Source organism: Gymnoscopelus microlampas (genome assembly GCF_963454915.1).
Source record: "Gymnoscopelus microlampas genome assembly, chromosome: 22".
Lineage (NCBI taxonomy): Eukaryota > Metazoa > Chordata > Actinopteri > Myctophiformes > Myctophidae > Gymnoscopelus > Gymnoscopelus microlampas.
In genome coordinates this window covers 1,155,443-1,179,000 of record NC_139959.1, presented here as the reverse complement: position 1 = coordinate 1,179,000, position 23,558 = coordinate 1,155,443, and the positions used below count along the sequence as shown (strand labels likewise).

At 43.2% G+C, this 23,558-nt stretch overlaps 1 protein-coding gene across 1 annotated transcript in view; it reads right to left on the bottom strand.

Moving 5' to 3' along the window:
* Nucleotides 1-10,941: 10,941 nt before the first annotated feature.
* LOC311039071 (RPA-related protein RADX-like) overlaps nt 10,942-23,558 on the bottom strand; it is a gene marked incomplete at its 3' end in the record, with an annotated part of 46,182 nt that continues 33,565 nt past the window's right edge. The window contains exons 11-17 of the mRNA XM_084048713.1: nt 23,026-23,196; nt 22,483-22,631; nt 20,155-20,267; nt 19,024-19,121; nt 18,563-18,802; nt 17,766-17,945; nt 10,942-11,090 (exon numbers count right to left, since the gene is read on the bottom strand). Coding sequence (XP_083904839.1) covers nt 10,942-11,090; nt 17,766-17,945; nt 18,563-18,802; nt 19,024-19,121; nt 20,155-20,267; nt 22,483-22,631; nt 23,026-23,196 — 1,100 coding nt within the window. The remainder of the gene's footprint in view (nt 11,091-17,765; nt 17,946-18,562; nt 18,803-19,023; nt 19,122-20,154; nt 20,268-22,482; nt 22,632-23,025; nt 23,197-23,558) is intronic.

Below are 23,558 nucleotides of genomic sequence, written 5' to 3'. Positions count from 1 at the left end.
CTCTTTTCCACATTTACCCTTACTCTCTCTTCTTACCCCCCCTCTCTCTTTTCCCTCTGTCGCCTCCCCTATCTTTTCCCCCTCACTTTATCTTTTCCAACACTCTCTCTCTCTCTCTCTCTCTCTCTCTCTCTCTCTCTCTCTCTCTCTCTCTCTCTCTCTCTCTCTCTCTCATAACAACAGCCCTAGGCTCTGAGGCATGTCGGTAATCGTCCCTGTTTGTAAAAACACATGCAGGCTAGTAATAAAGTTGTGCAAACACAGCGGTGCGACGCTGCCAGGCTGTGACTGCTGGCACGGCTTTGATGTGTGCAGGACACCGGTTCCCAACGGCCACCAGGTGCCCAAATCCCACCCTAAGTTAACCACTTTAACCTCTATATGGTTGACCCGAGTCCCTCAGGGCTCAATGCTAGTGTCTTCTGTTATTGTGGGGAAAGCTTTCGCTGAAAATGGCCAATCGACAAGCTCACAACGCATCGCGCTGCGAGCTTGCCGTATGGCCATTTTCTGCAAAAGCCTTCCCCACAACAAGGATGCTGGGGTTCAAGTGGTTAAATGAACACATTTTCCAGTGTAGACTGCTGGGGTTCCAGTATAGTTCAGTTCGGTGGTTCGGGACCACCTGTTTCATATGCATGAGTCCACTTGATTTGTTTACTCTTTTTGTCTCCTATTGGAACTGGCTGCTGGTCATCAAATTATTGGCTTAGGAATACGACAAAAACAAAAAAATATCCATGAATTCAAGTCTCCATGGGGTGACTAATCGATAGAAAAAAAAGTCCTTTTAGGGGTGAACTATCCCTTTAATGCTTAGATTGCACCTGTAAAGTTATTCCCCTTTGGATGAGCGACAGAGGCTTGGTTCCCCCCACAGTGGGAGACCCGGCGGGGTTCAAACCCTGGATGTTACATTGTCGTCACACAAACTGTTGAACTTCAACATCCTGTCTGTCTGTCTGTCTGTCTGTCTGAGTCAGTGACTGACAGAAAAGCAGAGAGACAGATAGACAAGCAGGCTATAACAGACAGACAGACAGACACACAGACAAACTGAATGTCACTCTCTAGCTCTTTCTGTCTATGTGTTTCTATCTCTCTTGTTGCACTCTTTACCCACCTCTCTCTCATTCTCTTCATCATACACTTCTCACCGCCTGCAGGTTTTCTCTCATTCTCCCTCCCTCGCATTCTGTCCATCCCTCGCTGTGAGAAGATGACATCGAGTAACGCCCCCACGCAAGACTGACGTTTTTGAGTGAATGAGAAAATGACAGATGTTGAGGAAAGAGAAAGTAAAATAGAGACAGATGCGGGGGGAGACAGACAGAGAGAGATATATACAGTAGGGACTGCAGCAGATGTACAGTAGTGTGTGTGTGTGTGTGTGTGTGTGTGTGTGTGTGTGTGTGTGTGTGTGTGTGTGTGTGTGGGTGTGTGTGTGTGTGTGTGTGTGTGTGTGTGTGTGTGTGTGTGTGTGTGTGTGTGCGTGCGTGCGTGCGTGCGTGCGTGCGTGCGTGCGTGCGTGCGTGCGTGCGTGCGTGCGTGCGTGCGTGCGTGCGTGCGTGCGTGCGTGCGTCTGTGTGTCTGTGTTTGTGCACGTGAGAGAGAGAGAGAGAGAGTGTCACCATCTGCTCGGAGTCACATTGTGCTCAGAGGTCTTTGTCGCATTGATTAATCAATTAATTAATTAATTAATTAATTTCCAATTAAGTCCCTGTTCCTCGCTGGCAGATGATCACACACCAGCCCCATTCTCCTTTCTCGTTAACATTATCCACTTATCAGTGGCTGCTTGTTAAGGCCTGGCCACTCATCAGAGGACCCTCGTTAAGAGGGAGCCACACGTTTAGCCCCCCCCCCCCCCCCCCCACACACACACACACAATTATCTGAGTAGATAAGACTTAATTAAAGCCAGAGCAGACTCAGAAATGACTGGCTTTGCAAATATTCCTTAACAAGGACACAGCTTCTACCTTGAAGTTACTTTTTTCCCTCTTCCCTATATAAGAGTTCAAGAAGTTCTTTTACACTTTGCCTTTCAGGGCAAAAAGACTATCTTGAAATGGACTTTGCGCAGCCTGAGGTCGTTGAATAATTCAATGGAATAAATACATATATTTGCATGGGATGCATTTGATCTCAGACAGGCTGGCTTCTTCTCAGACTTTGCTTCAAATGAAAACAAATAACCTTGAAGCGTTGATAGGAAGCATTGCAATGAGCCCGTTCATATTTCGGTAGAACTGGGTTCTCCAATTATTTGTAATATCCTTCCTGCCTGCCGGCCACAAGGTGTATAAGTTTGACAGTTGGTAGTGGAGCTAATGAATTGTGTTACGGCGCCATCTTCTGGTGGTTTGGTGTCATTGCATCGGCCCTCATCAAACTTGTAGATGGTATTGAAGGACAGCAGGCTATTAACTAGCATCCGGGGGAAATACCTTTGCAGGAAAATAGCGGATCTACAAGCTCACAACGCATCGCAAACGCGATGCGCTGTGAGCTTGTTGATCGGCTATTTTAAGGAAGATATTTAGTGTGAACGTCACTAGTATAGAACCCGTAGGGACTTCGGTCAACCAAGTAAAAGGGTTTAAGTTGTTAAAGGAGTAGTTCACCCAAAAAAATTATCTATCAATTACACACGCCATGAAGCTTTGAAGTTTCATGCATGGTGTGTGCTTTTGTCGCATTCCTAAGCCAATAATACAATGACCGGGTGGCTGCTCAGTAGGAGACTCTTGGGTCTCCAACCGGAGACACCACCGGTTTCATGGTGTGCAGTTAATTGATAGAAAATAAGTATTTTTGGGGGTGAACTACTCCTTTAAGGTCTACATGCGTAAATAAAACTGTGCATCTAATTACATTTTTATCCCACAATTTTGCAAACAATTTTGCAAACTTCTTGAACTCTTAAATAGGGAAGGGGGAAAAAAGAAACTGTAACTTCAAGGTAGAAGCTGTGTCCTTGTTAAGGAATATTTGCAAAGCCTGTCATTTCTGAGTCTGCTCTGGCTTTAATTAAGACTTATCTACTCAGATAATTGGGCTTGTGTGTGTGTGTGTGTGGGGGGGGGGGGGGGGGGGGGCTAAACGTGTGGCTACATCTTAACGAGGGGCCTCTGATGAGTGGCTAGGCCTTATGGCCTTATGTTTCAAAGTGACATCAGTGCCATCAGCCAAGCTAACATTGGACATGTTAGCTTGGCTGATTGAACATGTCTTTTACCCTATACCTTTAAGTTTTAGAAATCATTTTTAGAATCAGCCTCAGATCATAGTAACAATGGCTATTCAATGGTTGATTTGATTGTGGTTGCTTGCCACCTCTATATCTCATTAGTTATTGCTATAATAATATAATTACTATGATATAGTAACATGTTCTATTTTTAGTAAAAAATTAGAACATTCCCAACATTCCCACAACATTAAAATAGCACAGGTCTGCTGGCGGAGACTTGTGCTCCGAGGAGCACATTTTCTAGTATTTGAAATGTGAACGTTTATGTAGATGTACGGGCCGTAAATGGAGAAAGTGCAAAAACCAGGTTGAAGTTTTGTCATGACTGTCATGATATAACGTTTCAGGGCTACCATGATGACACCATGGCATGAACTCACAAACAAGTGTTTCTTCCTACTGTAAATGCTGCTCAGATATTATATATTTATCACATTTCACCTGATTTGGTGTTGGAGATCCTCTGTCTGGTGGAGTAGTATGTGCACAGGGGGCGTGGTTCTGGAAGTTTCAGCGGGAGCCTGTGGGGGCGTTTGAACTCCTCACAACGACAGACAGACACCGGCATAGTTTCACAATCTTCATCGTCTTTGTCAATAGGAATTATCGCCTGACATTCGGACGGTGGTGGGTCTGATTGTTCAGATGTAGATGGACAAGATGGAGCCGTTTTTACGGCGTTTTGAGACACTTCTTTATGTCCATTTGACTAGTTTCTTACTTACATGCACAACAACACACAACACACTGCATGCACAACAACACACAGGAGATAATGTCACGTGACGTTGCGTGTCAGGTGTGCGACTCGGTGCAGAGACAGTGTACATTTTATATTGCATTTTCATTAAACTATTAATTCAATTGAAAATGTATGTATTGATAATAATCACACAGAACATAAAAAGAACATATATATTTAAATTAATGGTGAGATAGGGTACTACTGGGCCTGGCCAATCTGGACTCTCTAATCTGAATCTGAAGTCTAATCTGGGTGGGCATTGCCCCTCAATGCCCACCACCCATAGACAGACAGACAGACAGACAGACAGACAGACAGACAGACAGACAGACAGACAGACAGAGTATTATGTAATGAAAGAAACAGCTGTAATTGAGTTTTATGTGCAGCTAAAATCATATATAAAATGCACAGTTGTACATAATAACATATATATACAGCTGTATATATGTTTAAATATAGTTGTAATAAATGAATCAGTGTGTTATGTTGTCATGTGTGTCATCATCACAGCTCTGACGTCACAGGACCACGTAGATGTGGTGTCATGGTGCCCCCTGGTGGACCCACTGTCACAGAACATATATCTTTCAGTCTTTTTTTCTTGATCTTTTTTTCTGTCACAAAAGCCTGAGATTTAAAACTATTTTTTTTTATTATTTACTCATTATTTTTATTTTATCCTATCATCTTCTTTTTACTCTCCGCCAGGAGAGTATTGTTATCACTGCGTTTTCACTTTCTAAACATGACACACCGATTGGTCAAGCCTCACGTGACACGTGAAATACTGTGATCTGATTGGCTAGTGACGCCACCGGGCCTATATATACATGGCATCACTCTGACAGTGTCTCCGCCACTGTCAGAGTGAGGTAAGACGGGAACCATGAAATGGTTGCATGGCTGATACATAATTGGCAGATAGGACAGATAGGACATTTATATAGACAGGAGGGATATGACATAGGACACTTATACAGACAGGAGGGATAGGACACTCACACAGACAGAACGGAAGAGGACACTTACCCAGACAGGTTGGATAGGACACTTACATATACAAGAGGGATAGCGACCTATAAATACATGTGTCACTGTGATAAGCCAGATTCCAATACCGAAAATCCGGCCACTAGCTCACTCCCAGACCTTCGAACCGGAAGTAGTCAAGTAGTCGCGGTCCAATTGTTCCTATCTGTCTTATTGGACAGATAGGACAGATAGGACACTTATATAGACAGGAGGGATAGGACAGGAGGGATAGGACACTTACACAGAATGAACGGAAGAGGACACTTACCCAGACAGGATGGATAGGACACTTACATATACAAGAGGGATAGCGACCTTCGCGACCTTCGAACCAACACAAGTCTTCTGGCGGAGAGTTGTGCTCCGAGGAGCACTTTTTCTAGTTATAATTAATGTCAGAACAATGGCTTCTATTCCAGCATGCTAACTTTCCAGGAAAAGAAAGGCTGTAGTTTCTATTAATAAAGCCCTGCCCTTATACCCAGAGCCATAGAGAGAGAGAGTTGCATCACACAAAACAGGCTGCTATGGGCTGTGTAGTTCCAAACATTGGAACTTCCTCATTGAGACAGACAGAGCATTTCTTACAATGGGAGTCTATGCTAGTGTGGTCACTCTCATACTAGATCACGCTGCTTACACCGTTCCGCCCCCCCCTGACTGGATTTGAGGGAGTATAAGAGATAAGTCACCTCTTCACAGTAACACTGCATACGTTACCGTAGTCTTGTGTGAGGGTGAGTGAACCAATACTTGCTTTTAAGGTCCAATGCATTGTTTTTTATCATGGACAATCAAACTTGTGAACATATTTAAATAGGCTTAAGATGTAGGGTTCTCTAGTATTCTTGGGTGTCCTTGTATTTTAGCTCAAAACTAGGCCTTTTTTAATGCTGTTTTTTTCTCTTCTGTTTTGGACCCTTTTGTAATGTTTATATGTGCTTTTGTAACGTTGCCTGTTTACGGGTGGATATCAGCATTCTTTCTAAATCCGGTGTATATTTACACTATAGTTTGTATGTAAAGTATGGAAAACATATGCTGTACTTAAATACATAATTAAGTAATTAAAGCAGTGTGATCAGACAGGCTGAGATACCATCACTGAGCTGAAGACAACAGAAACAAACCTGCAACTGAATCTCTCAACGATCTCAATCTCCTTTGACCGTTTCAAGCCAGTGTAAGTGATGCTGCTGAATAATATAATCCATGACAATAATACATAGTGGACTAATAATACATGCATAATATACCTAGTGGACTAATAATACATGTATAATATACATAGTGGACTAATAGTACATGTATAATAGATAGTGGACTAATAATACATGTATAATATACATAGTGGACTAATAATACATGTATAATACATAGTGGACTAATAATACATGTATAATATACATAGTGGACTAATAATACATGTATAATACATACTTATATGCATTTGGTTTGGAGTGTCTGTATCGTTATATATATATATATATATATATATACTTATATATATGTATATATATATATATGTATATATGTATATATATATATATATATATATATATATATATATATATATATATATACAGTGTGTTTTTCAACCTCTCAGTGAATTGAAGGTTCTGACTGTGAACGGAAATGCAATTATGACGTTAGGCGACACGTTCAAGACTGGTCTACAGAAACTAGAATTATTGGATTTAAGTAAGAATGAGCAGCTTAAATCGTTAATAAGATTGTGTTGCAGGTCTAGCATTTGAAGCATAGAGCGATTGTGAAGTCCCACATCATGTCACTTAATTCCAAGTCTAAGTGCTTGAGCAATTTCAGACTTGGAATTAAGTGACATGATGTGGGACTTCACAATCGCTGATTTTGAAGGACTAGATGAACTGGAAACACTTAGTATAATAATTCACATTAACTCAGATGTCAAATTGACATCTTCACTTCACCATGATGACTTCCCATTGCTAAAGAGTCTGAAGAAGCTTACAATACAATACGATGGATACAATCCAGATTATACTTATTTTTACACCATATCAGCCATGCTCTCGTGTCTGGAACATTTGGAACACTTTACAGCTGTGAATGTCTATGGACAACCTTCAGAATATATTATATATTTACCACAGCTGAAGACTCTTACCTTAAAGAGCGGTAATCTGCTTTACGTGCACCCAGAGATATTTTACCCGAATCTTGAGGCTCTCCATCTTTCCAACATGAAACTGAAGTCCCTCGATTTCCTGGTACAAGCCAACCTGACTCGACTGTCTTGGATGGACCTGAGCCAGAACGAATTGACGGTGATCAATGTCTCTGTGTTCCTTTTCCTCCCTGCTCTCAGTTATGTTAACATGGCTGACAACCTTTTTGTTTGTGATTGCTCTAATGCTGACTTTCTTCAATGGATGTGGGAAAACAAACAAACACTGGTAGCTGCTGCTCACAGCTACATGTGCGCCTATCCTCTGGGTAAAAACGGAACCAGGCTTCTGGACTTTGACTATCATTCCTGTTGGAATGACTCTAGCTTCATCTGCTACATTTCCTCCACTTGTGTGATTGTGCTAACGCTGCTCATATCCTTCACCTACCACTTCCTGATGTTGCATCTAATCTATGCCTACTACCTCTTCCTGGCCTTCCTCTATGATGCCAAGGAAAGAAAGAGAGGGTCTCCTCAGCGCTACGATGCCTTCATCTCCTACAACGTTCACGATGAGCTCTGGGTTTGCAGGAAAATGCTTCCAGTGCTGGAGGGAGAGCAGGGCTGGAGACTCTGTCTGCACCACAGAGACTTTGAACCGGGTACAAACCTCTCTCTATCTCGCTTATACTGTATTCATCTAAATCTGTCTGTCTCTTTCTGTCACCAACACTTGTAAACAGGTGTCCCTGTCTTCAAAAAAGTAATGTCTTTAGTGGTATTGTGATGACAGTGTTTTACCACGGGAACTCTAGCTTCCCTATTTTTGGAACATTAAGTGAAAATAGCAGATCTACAAGCTCTACAATTTGTTGTGATGTGTGATGAGCTTGTCGATCAGCCATTTTCCTGAGATTTGCTGTTAAGGGAAATACAAACAGACTTAGTATATGTTCACCGAAATCCATTTCACCTGGTCTTTAAAGGCGGGGTGCCGTGTTTTTCAGTGATCCCCCCCTAAAACATAATCATCGGGTATTATGGTTATACTAGGAGGAAGATTTTTTTTTTTTTAAGTGTACAGAAAGTGTTAAAATTATGTTTTTATGTGGACACGCCTCCAGTTCATTAAGTATACCTGGTTCTCACCTTAGCACCTCCTCCACCACCTTAGCACCACCCACCTGTCCTAGTCCCTCCTCCTCCTCATGCTCACACCTGTTGTGTTATGTTAATGAGGGGGAGGGTATAATTTTAATGTGTCATTAAAGTGCTGTTTTTCTATTGGCACGTTTGACCCTCAAGGTTTCAGCCTCCAGGAAGAAACTCAAAATAGTCGGAGAAGACACCATAAAAACACCACCAGGGGGCTTAATGAAGTTCTATCAACCTCATAGACACATGAAAAACAGAAAAAGTGCAAAACTATGGCACCACCTCTTTAAGGGTTTAATACGATTTGTTTCTTGGATTGTTTTCAGGTAAAGCCATCATAGAGAACATTACAGAGGCCATCTATGGCAGCAGAAAGACCATCTGTGTCATCAGTCGTCATTACCTGCAGAGTGAATGGTGCTCTAGAGAGATCCAGATGGCCAGGTGGGGGCAGTATATCTGACTTTGTTTGTTTGTACCATTGTGTCTTGTTTTGTTTTTGTTTTACTGTACATTTACAGGAAATGTGTTACTTGCACTTGGTCACTATGACTACTAACTATATATCGTGCATGCAACTTCACTTACATGTACTGTAGTGTAAGGTGTCTCTCCTGTCCTGTGTGCAGCTACCGTCTGTTTGATGAGAAGAAGGACGTATTGATCCTGGTGTTTCTGGAGGACATTCCAGCCCAGCAGTTGTCTCGCATGAGGAGTCTGGTGAAGAGGCACTCCTACCTGAGCTGGTCCCAGGCTGCACAGCACCCTGGACTGTTCTGGCAGAACCTACGCAGAGCTCTGGACACACCTCACACCGAACTGGGTTTGAATGAATAGGCCGATCTATTTCATGGTCAGGAAACTTTAGAAAATGGCAATTTTGCAAACTTGCAAGTGTGGGTTTGCAAAATGACTGGTGGGTCAGTGAATTTGAGGGAAAATCTGACACTGATGGGAGGAGAAGGGCTTAGATTCAAACCCAGTTCGGTGTGAGGTGTGTCCAGAGCTCTGCGTAGGTTCTGCACTTACCAATCTGTATAATATAATATAATATAATATAATATAATATAATATAATATAATATAATATAATATTATATATAATATACAAAATATAAAAAATCCATCAATTAATAAAATATATATATATATGTTGGGAATGTTCTATCTGTATAAGTGTCCTATCCGTCCTGTCTGTATAAGTGTCCTATCCCTCCTGTCTGTGTAGCCAATCAGATCACAGTATTTCACAGTATTGTCACGTGTCTCCCACTCGGTCACCGTATGGACTGGATGGGAGTGAGCGAGTGGCCGGATTTTCGGTATTGGAATCTGGCTTATGGAATCTGGCTTATGACTCTTTCAAAGTGACACATGTATTTATAGGCCGCTATCTGTCCTGTCTGTGTAAGTGTCCTATCCGTCCTGTCTGTGTAAGTGTCCTCTTCCGTCCTGTCTGTGTAAGTGTCCTATCCGTCCTGTCTGTGTAAGTGTCCTCTTCCGTCCTGTCTGTGTAAGTGTCCTATCCCTCCTGTCTGTATAAGTGTCCTATCCGTCCTGTCTGTCCTATCTGTCCTATCTGTCCAATTATGTATCCTATATATAATTGTTACAGTATCCACCATTTCTAAGCCATTTCGTGATGGTTCCTGTCTTACTTCATTTTGAAAGTGTCTCTGCCACTTTCAAAATGAAGTAAGACAGGAACCATCACGATTCAGGTTGGATAGGACACTTACATATACAAGAGGGATAGCGACCTATAAATACATGTGTCACTGTGATAAGCCAGATTCCAAGACCCCATCCACCCACCCACCCACCGTCAGGTTACTAGAATTATAGTAGGATGTCCAGCTGTCTAAATGTCTAGTCTATGAAATGGTGTTCTGATGACTCCTGGTGGCTTTATCGGGCAACAACAGCCTACAAGTTGATAGTAATCATTGCTATAGAGTGTTTGTTCAGTGACAGTGTTAAATAGCTCTATATTGGGATAGTAATCATTGCTATAGAGTGTTTGTTCAGTAACAGGGGTCTTCCCGTCGTCTCTCCAGCTCTTTAATAAACAGAGAATACATTTTCAAGTCATGATACCAACTTTACTTAACCAGAAGAGAAAACTCACACAGAAGTGATGAGACAAAAACATGATCATACAAAATTGGACCTGGAACACTATAAAACTGAAGAGATCAAAATAAAACCACATAAGGCAGTCATCAGGGACATTATAAAATAAGGCAAAATAGCTACCAGTATTAGAGCTACCATCTTTTTAATACCCCTAAAATGACAAAATAAACCATAAGACCATTACTATGTCTAAAGCAATAAACACGCTACTACAACAGATGGTCAAACATTGGCCAAATAGTCAAGTATTTCCTAAGAAATAGGCAAAAACTGAAAATAGTCGATCTTCAAGCTCACACCGCCTCGAGGCGTTGTGAAGTCATCTATTTATCTGTGGAACCGAATACCTCAACTCCAACAATTCCAAGTGCTTGTCAAGGTGAAGGGTTCCCAGTTCAAATAGGATCATTTTGTGGGGGGGGGTCCCCAGTTCAAATAGGATTATTTTTTGGGGGGGTCCCACCTAACACCCTAGGGCGCCGTGGGCGGGGTGGGCCACCCTGTGCACCTTGCTGATCAGGACCTCCAGCCTATCAGCACCCAAGTGACACACGTCCAGGACCCACACCAGAGGGGTCTCTTTCAGGTCCTCTGCCGTCAACACAATGTCCTCTGCAGGAAAAATGACAAATAAATAAATCGGACAATAATAACAATAATAAGAGTAACTAGAAAAAGTGCTCCTCGGAGCACAACTCTCCGCTGTTGAGAATGTTGGGAATGTTCTATCTGTATAAGTGTCCTATCCGTCCTGTCTGTATAAGTGTCCTATCCCTCCTGTCTGTATAAGTGTCCTATCCGTCCTGTCTATGTAAGTGTCCTATCCGTCCTGTCTGTGTAAGTGTCCTATCCGTCCTGTCTGTGTAAGTGTCCTATCCAATTGGTACAGTATCCGCCATTTCTCAACCATTTCGTGATTGTTCCTGTCTTACCTCACTCTTACCAGACTTGTGTTGGGAATGTTGGGAATGTTCTAATTCTTATGTTCTAACTGTCCTATCCATCCTGTCTGTATAAGTGTCCGATCCGTCCTGTCTGTATAAGTGTCCTATCCGTCTGTATAAGTGTCCTATCCGTCTTGTCTGTATAAGTGTCCTATCCGTCCTGTCTATGTAAGTGTCCTATCCCTCCTGTCTGTGTAAGTGTCCTATCCCTCCTGTCTGTATAAGTGTCCTATCCGTCCTGTCTGTATACTGTAAGTGTCCTATCCCTCCTGTCTGTATACTGTAAGTGTCCTATCCGTCCTGTCTGTATACTGTAAGTGTCCTATCCGTCCTGTCTGTATACTGTAAGTGTCCTATCCGTCCTGTCTGTGTAAGTGTCATATCCGTCCTGTCTATGTAAGTGTCCTATCCGTCCTGTCTGTGTAAGTGTTCTATCCGTCCTGTCTGTATAAGTGTCCTATCCGTCCTGTCTGTATAAGTGTCCTATCCGTCCTGTCTGTATAAGTGTCCTATCCGTCCTGTCTGTGTACTGTAAGTGTCCTATCCGTCTGTGTAAGTGTCATATCCCTCCTGTCTATATAAGTGTCCTATCTGTCCTATCTGTCAATTATGTATCAGCCATGCAGCCATTTCGTGATGGTTCCTGTCTTACCTCACTTTGACACTGGCAGAGACACTGTCAAAGTGATGCCATGTATTTATACAGTATTTCACCGTATTGTCACGTGTCACGTGAGGCTTGACCAATCGGTGTGTCATATTTAGAAAGTGAAAACAATACTCTCCTGCGGAGAGTAACGAGAGTAATAATAATAATAAGGGTAATAATAACTAGAAAAAGTGCTCCCCGGAGCACAACTCTCCGCTGTTGGGAATGTTCTATCTGTATAAGTGTCCTATCCGTCCTGTCTGTATAAGTGTCCTATCCCTCCTGTCTGTATAAATGTCCTATCCGTCCTGTCTATGTAAGTGTCCTATCCGTCCTGTCTGTGTAAGTGTCCTATCCGTCCTGTCTGTGTAAGTGTCCTATCCAATTGTTACAGTATCCGCCATTTCTCAACCATTTCGTGATTGTTCCTGTCTTACCTCACTCTTACCAGACTTGTGTTGGGAATGTTGGGAATGTTCTAATTCTTATGTTCTAACTGTCCTATCCATCCTGTCTGTATAAGTGTCCGATCCGTCCTGTTTGTATAAGTGTCCTATCCGTCTGTATAAGTGTCCTATCCGTCTTGTCTGTATAAGTGTCCTATCCGTCCTGTCTATGTAAGTGTCCTATCCCTCCTGTCTGTGTAAGTGTCCTATCCCTCCTGTCTGTATAAGTGTCCTATCCGTCCTGTCTGTATACTGTAAGTGTCCTATCCGTCCTGTCTGTATACTGTAAGTGTCCTATCCGTCCTGTCTGTATACTGTAAGTGTCCTATCCGTCCTGTCTGTGTAAGTGTCATATCCCTCCTGTCTGTGTAAGTGTCCTATCCGTCCTGTCTGTGTAAGTGTTCTATCCGTCCTGTCTGTATAAGTGTCCTATCCGTCCTGTCTGTATAAGTGTCCTATCCGTCCTGTCTGTGTACTGTAAGTGTCCTATCCGTCTGTGTAAGTGTCATATCCCTCCTGTCTATATAAGTGTCCTATCTGTCCTATCTGCCAATTATGTATCAGCCATGCAGCCATTTCGTGATGGTTCCTGTCTTACCTCACTTTGACAGTGGCAGACACTGTCAAAGTGACGCCATGTATTTATACAGTATTTCACCGTATTGTCACGTGTCACGTGAGGCTTGACCAATCGGTGTGTCATATTTAGAAAGTGAAAACAATACTCTCCTGCGGAGAGTAATAATAACTAGAAAAAGTGCTCCTCGGAGCACAACTCTCCGCTGTTGGGAATGTTGGGAATGTTCTATCTGTATAAGTGTCCTATCCGTCCTGTCTGTATAAGTGTCCTATCCCTCCTGTCTGTATAAGTGTCCTATCCATCCTGTCTATGTAAGTGTCCTATCCGTCCTGTCTGTGTAAGTGTCCTATCCGTCCTGTCTGTGTAAGTGTCCTATCCAATTGTTACAGTATCCGCCATTTCTCAGCCATTTCGTGATTGTTCCTGTCTTACCTCACTCTTACCAGACTTGTGTTGGGAATGTTGGGAATGTTCTAATTCTTATGTTCTAACTGTCCTATCCATCCTGTCTGTATAAGTGTCCGATCCGTCCTGTCTGTATAAGTGTCCTATCCGTCTGTATAAGTGTCCTATCCGTCTTGTCTGTATAAGTGTCCTATCCGTCCTGTCTATGTAAGTGTCCTATCCCTCCTGTCTGTGTAAGTGTCCTATCCCTCCTGTCTGTATAAGTGTCCTATCCGTCCTGTCTGTATACTGTAAGTGTCCTATCCGTCCTGTCTGTGTAAGTGTCATATCCCTCCTGTCTGTGTAAGTGTCCTATCCGTCCTGTCTGTGTAAGTGTTCTATCCGTCCTGTCTGTGTAATCTGTGTAAGTGTCCTATCCGTCCTGTCTGTATAAGTGTCCTATCCGTCCTGTCTGTATAAGTGTCCTATCCGTCCTGTGTAAGTGTCATATCCCTCCTGTCTATATAAGTGTCCTATCTGTCCTATCTGCCAATTATGTATCAGCCATGCAGCCATTTCGTGATGGTTCCTGTCTTACCTCACTTTGACAGTGGCAAAGACACGCCATGTATTTATACAGTATTTCACCGTATTGTCACGTGTCACGTGAGGCTTGACCAATCGGTGTGTCATATTTAGAAAGTGAAAACAATACTCTCCTGCGGAGAGTAATAATAATAATAACTAGAAAAAGTGCTCCTCGGAGCACAACTCTCCGCCAGAAGACTTGTGTTGGTTCGAAGGTCGCGAAGGTCGCTATCCCTCTTGTATATGTAAGTGTCCTATCCATCCTGTCTGGGTAAGTGTCCTCTTCCGTTCATTCTGTGTAAGTGTCCTATCCCTCCTGTCCTATCCCTCCTGTCTATATAAGTGTCCTATCTGTCCTATCTGTCCAATAAGACAGATAGGAACAATTGGACCGCGACTACTTGACTACTTCCGGTTCGAAGGTCTGGGAGTGAGCTAGTGGCCGGATTTTCGGTATTGGAATCTGGCTTATCACAGTGACACATGTATTTATAGGTCGCTATCCCTCTTGTATATGTAAGTGTCCTATCCAACCTGTCTGGGTAAGTGTCCTCTTCCGTTCTGTCTGTGTGAGTGTCCTATCCCTCCTGTCTGTATAAGTGTCCTATGTCATATCCCTCCTGTCTATATAAATGTCCTATCTGTCCTATCTGCCAATTATGTATCAGCCATGCAACCATTTCATGGTTCCCGTCTTACCTCACTCTGACAGTGGCGGAGACACTGTCAGAGTGATGCCATGTATATATAGGCCCGGTGGCGTCACTAGCCAATCAGATCACAGTATTTCACGTGTCACGTGAGGCTTGACCAATCGGTGTGTCATGTTTAGAAAGTGAAAACGCAGTGATAACAATACTCTCCTGGCGGAGAGTAATAATAATAATAATAATAATAATAATAATAATAATAATAATAATAATAATAAGTAAACATAGATCTAGCACCAGTAAACATCGGACGTTCACGAGATCTGCTGTCAGACGGCACCCACTTAAGCTAGACTCACACTACAAGATAGTCGGGTTTTCAAACATAAGTGTATGGAACGGCACAGCGGAGGACCGAGAGAAAGACAGTCTACAAGGAGACAGAGGTGAAGTGAATGACTGGACTGTTGGCATGGAGACTGAATAATGGGAAGAAGGTTTTCCGCTACAGGCATTTTCTTGGCCGGCCAACGTGGCCGACAAGATTGTATTATTCTGGCCAAGTATCGTCCATAATTGAATTAACGTACACCTGTGTAGCGCAGCGCTTCTTTCAACCAGTGACTCTGCGCTGTTCCTGCGTCTGTCCATGGTTGCATAAAGCATCATTTATCTACTCCAGGACCCCCTGTAGTAACCCCCTGTAGTAACTCTGAGGACCCCCTAGGGGTCCTGAGAGATACTACAGGGGGTCCGCCAAATCTTTGTTTGATATGTTTTTTTTTTTACATTAACCACTTGAACCCTAGCATCCCCTTTTCTGAGGAGAACTTTAGCCAAAAATAGCAGATGTACAAGCTCACAACGCCTCGCAGCGCGAGGCGTTGTGAGCTTGTAGATCGGCTATTTTTGACAAAGAGTTATAGGTGTAGGGGGAAAAAAGGGCAGCAAAAGTTTATCTGAAAAACAATTTTATACGATATAGAGGGGGTCCCTGCTTCATCTCTCTCTCAGCAAGGGGGTCCTTGGCCTGAAAACGTTGAAGACCCCTGATCTACTCGATCATGCAGGGGTGTCGCTTGATAAAAAGAACACAATAGGCTACAGTATGCATTTCGACCTTGTTCAACTTTGTATGAACGGCTGATTGTGTAGGTAGGCTAGTAACGTAGGCTACATACAGTAATAAGCTTTCTTTTTGTTAATGTTATGTTAACTGTTTCATGATGCCACAGTATATAGTGACAGTCACTTGCCTGTGTTCTTCCATCAATTTCCAAAGCGTTCTCTACATGTCATTGACACAGTGTCAGTATAGGAAATGACATCCACGTTGGTTCCCAGGTCGGAGACTTTTACAGATAGTAGCAACTCGCTCATGGCAATGAATAGGCTCTATGCACAGCAGCCATATTGGGAATGAATTTGGCCCCTTCCTTACTTCCTTCACAGGTGTTACCAATTATACTAATTAAGGCTCTGTTCCATTTAGTGTGGCATAGTGGTTGTCTTATTTTCAATGACCCCATAACTCTGAGAGTGTACAAATGGAACCAAATGGACCCTTACGGGTCCATTTGGTTCCATTTGTACACTCTCTGAGTTACACACCCACCATAAGGGGCCATTTGAGAACCAAAATGGAGTGTTTCTAGTCAGCCAACATGCACGATATCAGCACCCTGACCAGAATGGAACAGAGCCTTCATTAGTATCATTGGTAACACCTGTGAAGGAAGTAAGGCCCAATTTCTTTCCAATATAGCTGCTGTGCATAGAGCCTATTGTGAATGCTGTCATTTTGTGACATGTTGTACAACTTTTGAGCTGTGATATACTGAGTAGCCTACACAGTATATTGGAAGATGACGACTTGGCTCGCTGTTATCTTCATTGTAAACATGCTGCGATATTATGATAAATGCTGATCATTATATGCTCCACCTTGAGATCACAGCACAGATGAGCTGCGTTGTGAGCTTGTAGATTGGCTCTGTTAGACGCAATACACGGTGGTAAGACGAAGCTCAAATCAGGCAACAAGCCCTTGTGTGTGTCTGTGTGTGTGTGTTGTGTTTATTGCGAGGCGCAGTCAGGAGGAAACACACTGAATTGATTCGCTACAATCGCCAGTGTATGCTCATAAAAAACTTTGAATATGACTTTAATAGTTATAATAATAGCCGGTGATAATTTGATTTATTATATTTATAATGTATTAATTCTGTGGGCAAGCCCGAGAATCTGGATAGAATCCTGTAGTGTTTGATATTAAAATTGTGTATTGTGTCTTTGTGTGCATGTTCAATATTATCTGATCAGAGAACCTTGTACTGTTCATTTGTTCATTCCTACAATGAGATCATTCAGTCATACAGCAGAGGTGTCAGTGAAAGAGAGAGAGAGATAGAGATAAGATTATCCTGTTGTGTGTGATGATACCACATAAAAAAAATATTAAAGATTTAAAAAATCCTGTAGTGTGAGTCCAGCTTTAGGAGACCAGTGGGGAAAATGGGGATGGCCTATCTTCCTAAATATCCACCATCTTTGATTCTGTGTGAGAGCATGATGTCACTTTCCTTGGACGGCAGTGTGTACCATAGATATTTTAAAAGGTAGACGCCTCCTCCGGCTCTGAGGCGTCTGTATCTCGGGTGCGCACCAGCTTCCACGGGGCAAGCGGGAAGCTTCTGCGTGCGTCACAGAAGGGGACGTTCGGTAGGCCAATCAGAGGCAGTTGGGGGTGGGTCTTTTCGTAACCCAGCCCTTAACCCTTTGAGAGGCAGCGCGCAGCAGCTAGTCAGTTAGACGCGCTGTGATTGGCCAGTAGTCAAGGCGCTGTGAATGGCCAGTAGTATCTTTGAGTGGCAACGTGCCCCCTCTAAAATGGCGGCCGCGATACAGGTCGCTCCAACGAACTGCAGAGGTCAATGAGGTATCTAGGTTTCTATATCTATGGTGTGTACCTGGATGTGACTATGATGTCACTTCCTAGAAGAACGGATGTGACTGTGATGTCACTTCCTAGGACGGCAGTGTGTACCTGGGTGAGGAGGGGTCGTAGGGTCACTCGGAGGGCAGAGGAACCCGGACATGAGGCAGGACAGCAGGGTGTTGGGTTGGGGGTCCTGCTGGGGGTCCTGAACCATCCCCACAGCTCTGGGGTCCTCAGCACTCACCACAGGAAGGAATGCAGCGTCTATGGCGATGTCTCTGTTCAGGCCTGTTCAAAAACACACACCATAGAACAGTCATACTAAATACAGAGAATAGGGACACCAGTTGATGTTGTTAAGCAAAATATAACATATAACTAAGACCACGTTTACACGGTAACGATCAGAACAGAAAACGACAAAGTGCCATTGCAGTCTCACTTTTTATTTAGAGACACAACAGTGATTGAAAACGCTGTAGTGTGCATGCCAGGAGGCTAGGTGGCGTTGTGACGCGCTGCCAGATAGACCAGTCACACATGCGTAGAACCACTTCCGTTGAACTTCCTATCACAGCTGTTTTTTTACGCCAGCACTCTGGTATCAAGATGTGAGCCTTGGCGTCACACGTTTTGCCGTTTCCCCCGTATTGCATGTTTACATGGAGACGCGATTTCACTTAAATGTACTTGTCGTTTAAACGGACGGCACATCTGATATTTTATTTTGCCGTTTTCTCTAGAGACCGTTGTCGTGTAAAAGGGGCCTAAGTTATACAGTGTGCAATGCACTCATTAAACAGTATAAACACACATACGTAATGTCATATAGTGACTTGGTAGTATCCAGGACAGTTATATAAATAGAACTACATTAAACAGTATATAAACATAAGTAATGTTACCTAGTATGGTAACTTGGTAGTATCCAGGACAGTCCACATTGGAGCAGAAGTGGGTGGGCTGCCCGGGGGTCCAGTGGGCAGGGTGCAGGTTGGTCCAGTGCAGCAGACAGTCCTTGTCATCATAGTGGAACCTCTGTGTGAGGCTGTCCTGGAACAACCCCCCTCGGCTCAGGTGGTCCGACAGTTCTGCTCTGTGCCGCGGCCAAGAGGCACTTTCCCAGGACAGCCCACCGTCATCTTCTGTGCAAAGAAACACACACACACACACACACACACACACACACACACATTGACGACACACAGGACACCCGGACCCCACTTTGAGAAGCAATGTGCTATATACCTGTGTATCTATTGCTAAAATATAAAATGACACATATGCTTTCCCGGACTGAATGGGTTAACTGTGCTTTATTAATACATTTGACTTGACATGACAGCTGAGGTCAGAGGTCACATACCTCCTGGGTCAACCTGTAGGTCAGCTGATGGTCTTGGAGATCTGTCTTCCTCAGATTGTGTCTCACTCCTCCTCTCCTCCAGCTCTTCACCCTCCATGCTGTGGAAATGGAGCTGACTTATAACCACCTGATGGTTTTCTACAATTTACCAGTGGTGTAAATGTTTTACTTTTCCAATTTTCAATAATTTTACTTCTACTCCACTACATTTCAGAGGCAAATATTGTACTTTATATTTTGATTATTACGGCTGTTAGACTGACGACTTCTCATACACCTCTGCGTTCCCACACACTACGAAATGCTACCAAAAGGACCACCACCAGTGCTGCCGTTTAGAGAAAGGGTGGTGAGAAATGCGTGCTATCTTTTGTTATATGTATATAGTAAAAAATAAAGACTGTAGTATGGCACATGATTGATCATCACAGTCATCGATTGAGCAACGATGTGACAATGAGCGAGAGTAGGTAGGCCATATGTTTACGTGGCCAGTGCTTAACGCATTAAAACTGGGAAAGCATCTGTGTTATTTTAGATTTTAGCTATACGTTGTCTGGTGGAAACCTCAAATGTCCAAAACTGTTACTTTTCAGTATTCAAATTAAAAAATTAAAGCTTCAGTGTGAAGCTGTAGTATGATCAAGTAGGGCGTTAATTTACAAAAAAACACAAAAGGTTAAAATATAATAAGAGGTTTCTGCCCGACAGCAACGATACATTTGCTAGGAATTTGAAGGCATTTGTAGAATCGGCCTCAGGTCTTAATGGGTTGATGGGTTAATTATTAGGTGCCGGAGCTCATGAATCCGACTAATAGTAATGCAGGGCCTTTGCGTTATTTGCAGAGCGGGCGAAACCATTTTTCTAACAGCAAATAATAAAGTGTTTGAATTTACAAACGTAACTCGGTTTCTTTTAATCCACGGTCCTTTTCCATTGCAGGAAGGGACATTGAGGGGAAATGTTAAAGTTGAATTAATAACAAATAGCCTAAAATAAAAACGTATTGGAGCACCTTCTAGATTTGCCAGAGCACAGCAGGCAGGTACCGGCTTCATTTGTGCCGGAGCTGAGCCCTGGTCGTGGCGAGAACTGAGAACTGAGAACTTTAATCCAGGTGATATTGACCTGTTTGGAAGTTTTCTTTTTCGTTTGTTTGCAGAGACGTCGTGGGCGGGGGGCTCCTCTGTCCTCTGATCACCGTGTGGGGGGGCCAACACCCCTCCTGACTGCTCAGTCACCTGGAGACAACAAGCAGCTTTTATACATAGAGCAGGGGCCTTCAACAGGGGGTCCAGGACCCCTATGGTGTCCTCAGAGTTACTACAGGCTGCCAAATCTTTGTGTGATAGGATTATTTTGTATTATTTATGTATTATTATTAACCACCTCAACCCTAGCATCCCTACTCTGAGGGGAACATTCTCCAAAAATAGCAGATCATCAGAATCAGAATCAGAATCAATCTTTATTGTCACATCACATTACAAGTAAGTGGGTGAAATTCTTGGTTGTGCAGGCTCATCATTGCAGTTAAAGGATAGTCATCTCGGTGTTCACTCTCCATTCCGACATCTCACCACTCCGACTAGTGGCTTCCGCGTGCGGTTAGGGTTAGGGTTAGGGTTAGGTATAGGGTTCGTCAACGTCGGAAAGGCGACATGTCGGAAAGGAGAAATGCACCCAGTCATCTCATAGGGAGAGAGGAGAAGCATACAGTGCATAAATGACTAAACTACATATATAAATCTACTAGAGTTTCGGGGGGCTACGCCCCCCTCAACCCCAGCCGCGCACGGGGCCCAGCGTGGCCGCGTGTATATTGGGGTACTCAAATTGCTGGAGTAAAACTGTGGAAAAGTAAAAAAAAAAAAAAAAAAAAAATTGAATTTTTTTTTTTTTTGATGTTTGAGGGGGACCCCCGCGGACCCCCTGCTGGTCGACGGACCCCCTGTGGAGTGTTGGGACGCGCGGGGACCCCCCTGGAACATGGCGGACCCCTTCGGTGTTGTTTTTTTTTTCATGAAGGTGGTTGCTTGTTTCTGGCGCTTGTTTTTAGAGAACCTGGCATGCCAACGACTTGGCAACCCGAGTTGTTTGTTTTTGTGTTTGGGATGAACATGGCACGTGAAGGACGGACATAGTGTGATCGAGACATGAGTGAAGTGAAAGTAACGGCCTGGGTGGAACAAAGGAGGTACTAAGAAGGGGGGGGGGGGGGGGGGGGTTGAAGCAAAGGAGCTGCGTGTGTGTTGGTGTGGAGGAGATGGGCAGAGTGCAATGGCGGCGCAACCCAGCGCATGCTGCCGCACGTTACACCAGAAATGGTGCCTGGAGAAAATGGTGACCAAAAAAAAAGTTTTGAAAAAAAGGAAAAAAAAACCGCAGCGGCTGGCTGCTGTTGTGGTGATGAGGTGGTGCGCACGGTAAACGGTACGAAGCTGCCTCCCCTTCCGTTTTGTCCGACATTTGGTGAGTAGAATTAATTATGTTGCGCGGTGGAAAAGGTGTAGTGTGCAGTGAGATGTCCCCTACGCGAGGCGTAAATTCAGCGCGGCGGCCGTGGCGAGTCAGTTGGCGACATGTGGTCTGGCGGTGCGTTGTTTATTCGATAACAGAGCTGTGGGGTGTGGACACCGAGGGTGCGGAAGTCGGTCGCCATTTATATAGTTAGATAATAAAGTGAGTGAGTGCATACAAGTGTTTACAAGAAATGTCCCTTTTAGAGCACATTCACAGTTCTGTGCAGTGTCACCAGATCTACAAGCTTGTGAGCTTGTAGATCGCCTATTTTCGGCAAAGAGGTTTGGTGTAGAGGGGGGGAAAAGAGCAGATCAAGTACAAGTATTGAGGGTTTAAATGGTTAAATGTCTGAAAATACACATTAACATGAATCAAACATATTAATAGAAAATATAACGTGTAAACAAACAAACAAACAAACATTAATTTACACAACACTGATGACAGTGCTGTCAAACAAGTCTATGAAGCTATCCATAAAATCTATGAAAAAGTTTAATCTGCTACACAATTCTATACAATATGTAGTGGGGGTCCCTGCTCCATCTCTCTCAGCTAAGGGGTCCTTGATCTGAAAAAACATTGAAGACCCGTGGCATAATGGAACAGGTTGAAGACCTCAGCCATGTTGTGTGAAGTCTAGCATCCCTATTCTGGCCATGTCATAATAGATGAACATTCTGACATTTCATACTAGTTTGTTTATTTACTCAATATGGATAAACCTGGTTATTCTGTGATGTAAATGTGCCAGATCTATTAAAAGGGCAAAATGTGATCTGCAATATGAGGTTAATGTTAAGAGGTACAAACAAACTATTATAAAAACATCCTCCCGGTGGGAGCTGCTCACTGGTAGTTGAGTCAGTAGGATACAACAGCAGTGACAACATTTTTTTATTGGATACTATTAACTGTAAATGTACACAATACCTGGTCCTGGTTAGGGTCAGGGCTCTTTGGACAGGTCAGGTATGTGACAGCCATGGTGTGTCCTTGAACTGCAAGTCTTCTATGCTCTCTGTACTGAAGAGATTCTAACTCCATCTTCAGCTCAGCTGCAGCCACCAGAGGAATACCAGCTGGAAGGAGAGAATGTAAATAATGATAACATGATATTATAGAGGAATACTGGCTGGAAGAGAACCATTTCTAATATAATAACAGAGTACTGAAGTCCTGACGTCATTCCGCTACCCCTGGGTCACAGAAGTATTTTTGTGTTCCAAAAATAAACTAAACAACTACGGTAAGCTATTTTTGAAAACTCTTGAACATTTGTGCACATTTTTTAATACATATATTTTTTGAAACATTTTTAACTCAAATCTTTGCTTGTGGAGGTCCCTGGAACAAAATAGCTCATAGCTCATGAGCTTGTATATCTGCTATTTTTGAATAGCCAAATAAATCTAAAATGACAGAGATGTGTTACCGGTCTTAAAGGGTTAATGGGTTAGTCTGTGTAAAACTGACCTGGGCCACCTGCCACAGACTGAGTGAAGAAGGTCTGTGGGGGGTGAGGGAAGCAGTAATGGCCTCCGACAACACACTTGTGCATGGTGACGTTGTCATTGAGGGTCTTGGTCCACTGGAGGAAGCTCTTCACCCTCTGATCACACACGTACGGCTGACCTTTGTGACCTCCTGTTGTAAAAAAAATACTGTATCAGTCAGAACTGAAAAGGCGATAATCATGTTTGAACCGGGGACCCCCCAAAATAATCCTATTTGAACTGGGGACCCCCCAAAATAATCCTATTTGAACTGGGGACCCCTACACCCTGACAAGCACTTGGAACTGTTGAGGCGTTAAAGGGGAATTTTGGACCACGTTTTTCTTACCTTTTCTATGTTATGATAGTCTAGGATGAATGGTACAGTAGAAAAATGGCATGACTCCATCCCGGGTCCGCCACAGCTAAAAGCGCGCGCCAATCGCTAGATCACATATTTTGATAGCTTTTTTATTTTTAGATCTGACGTTCATAGTGACAGAACACTATGCA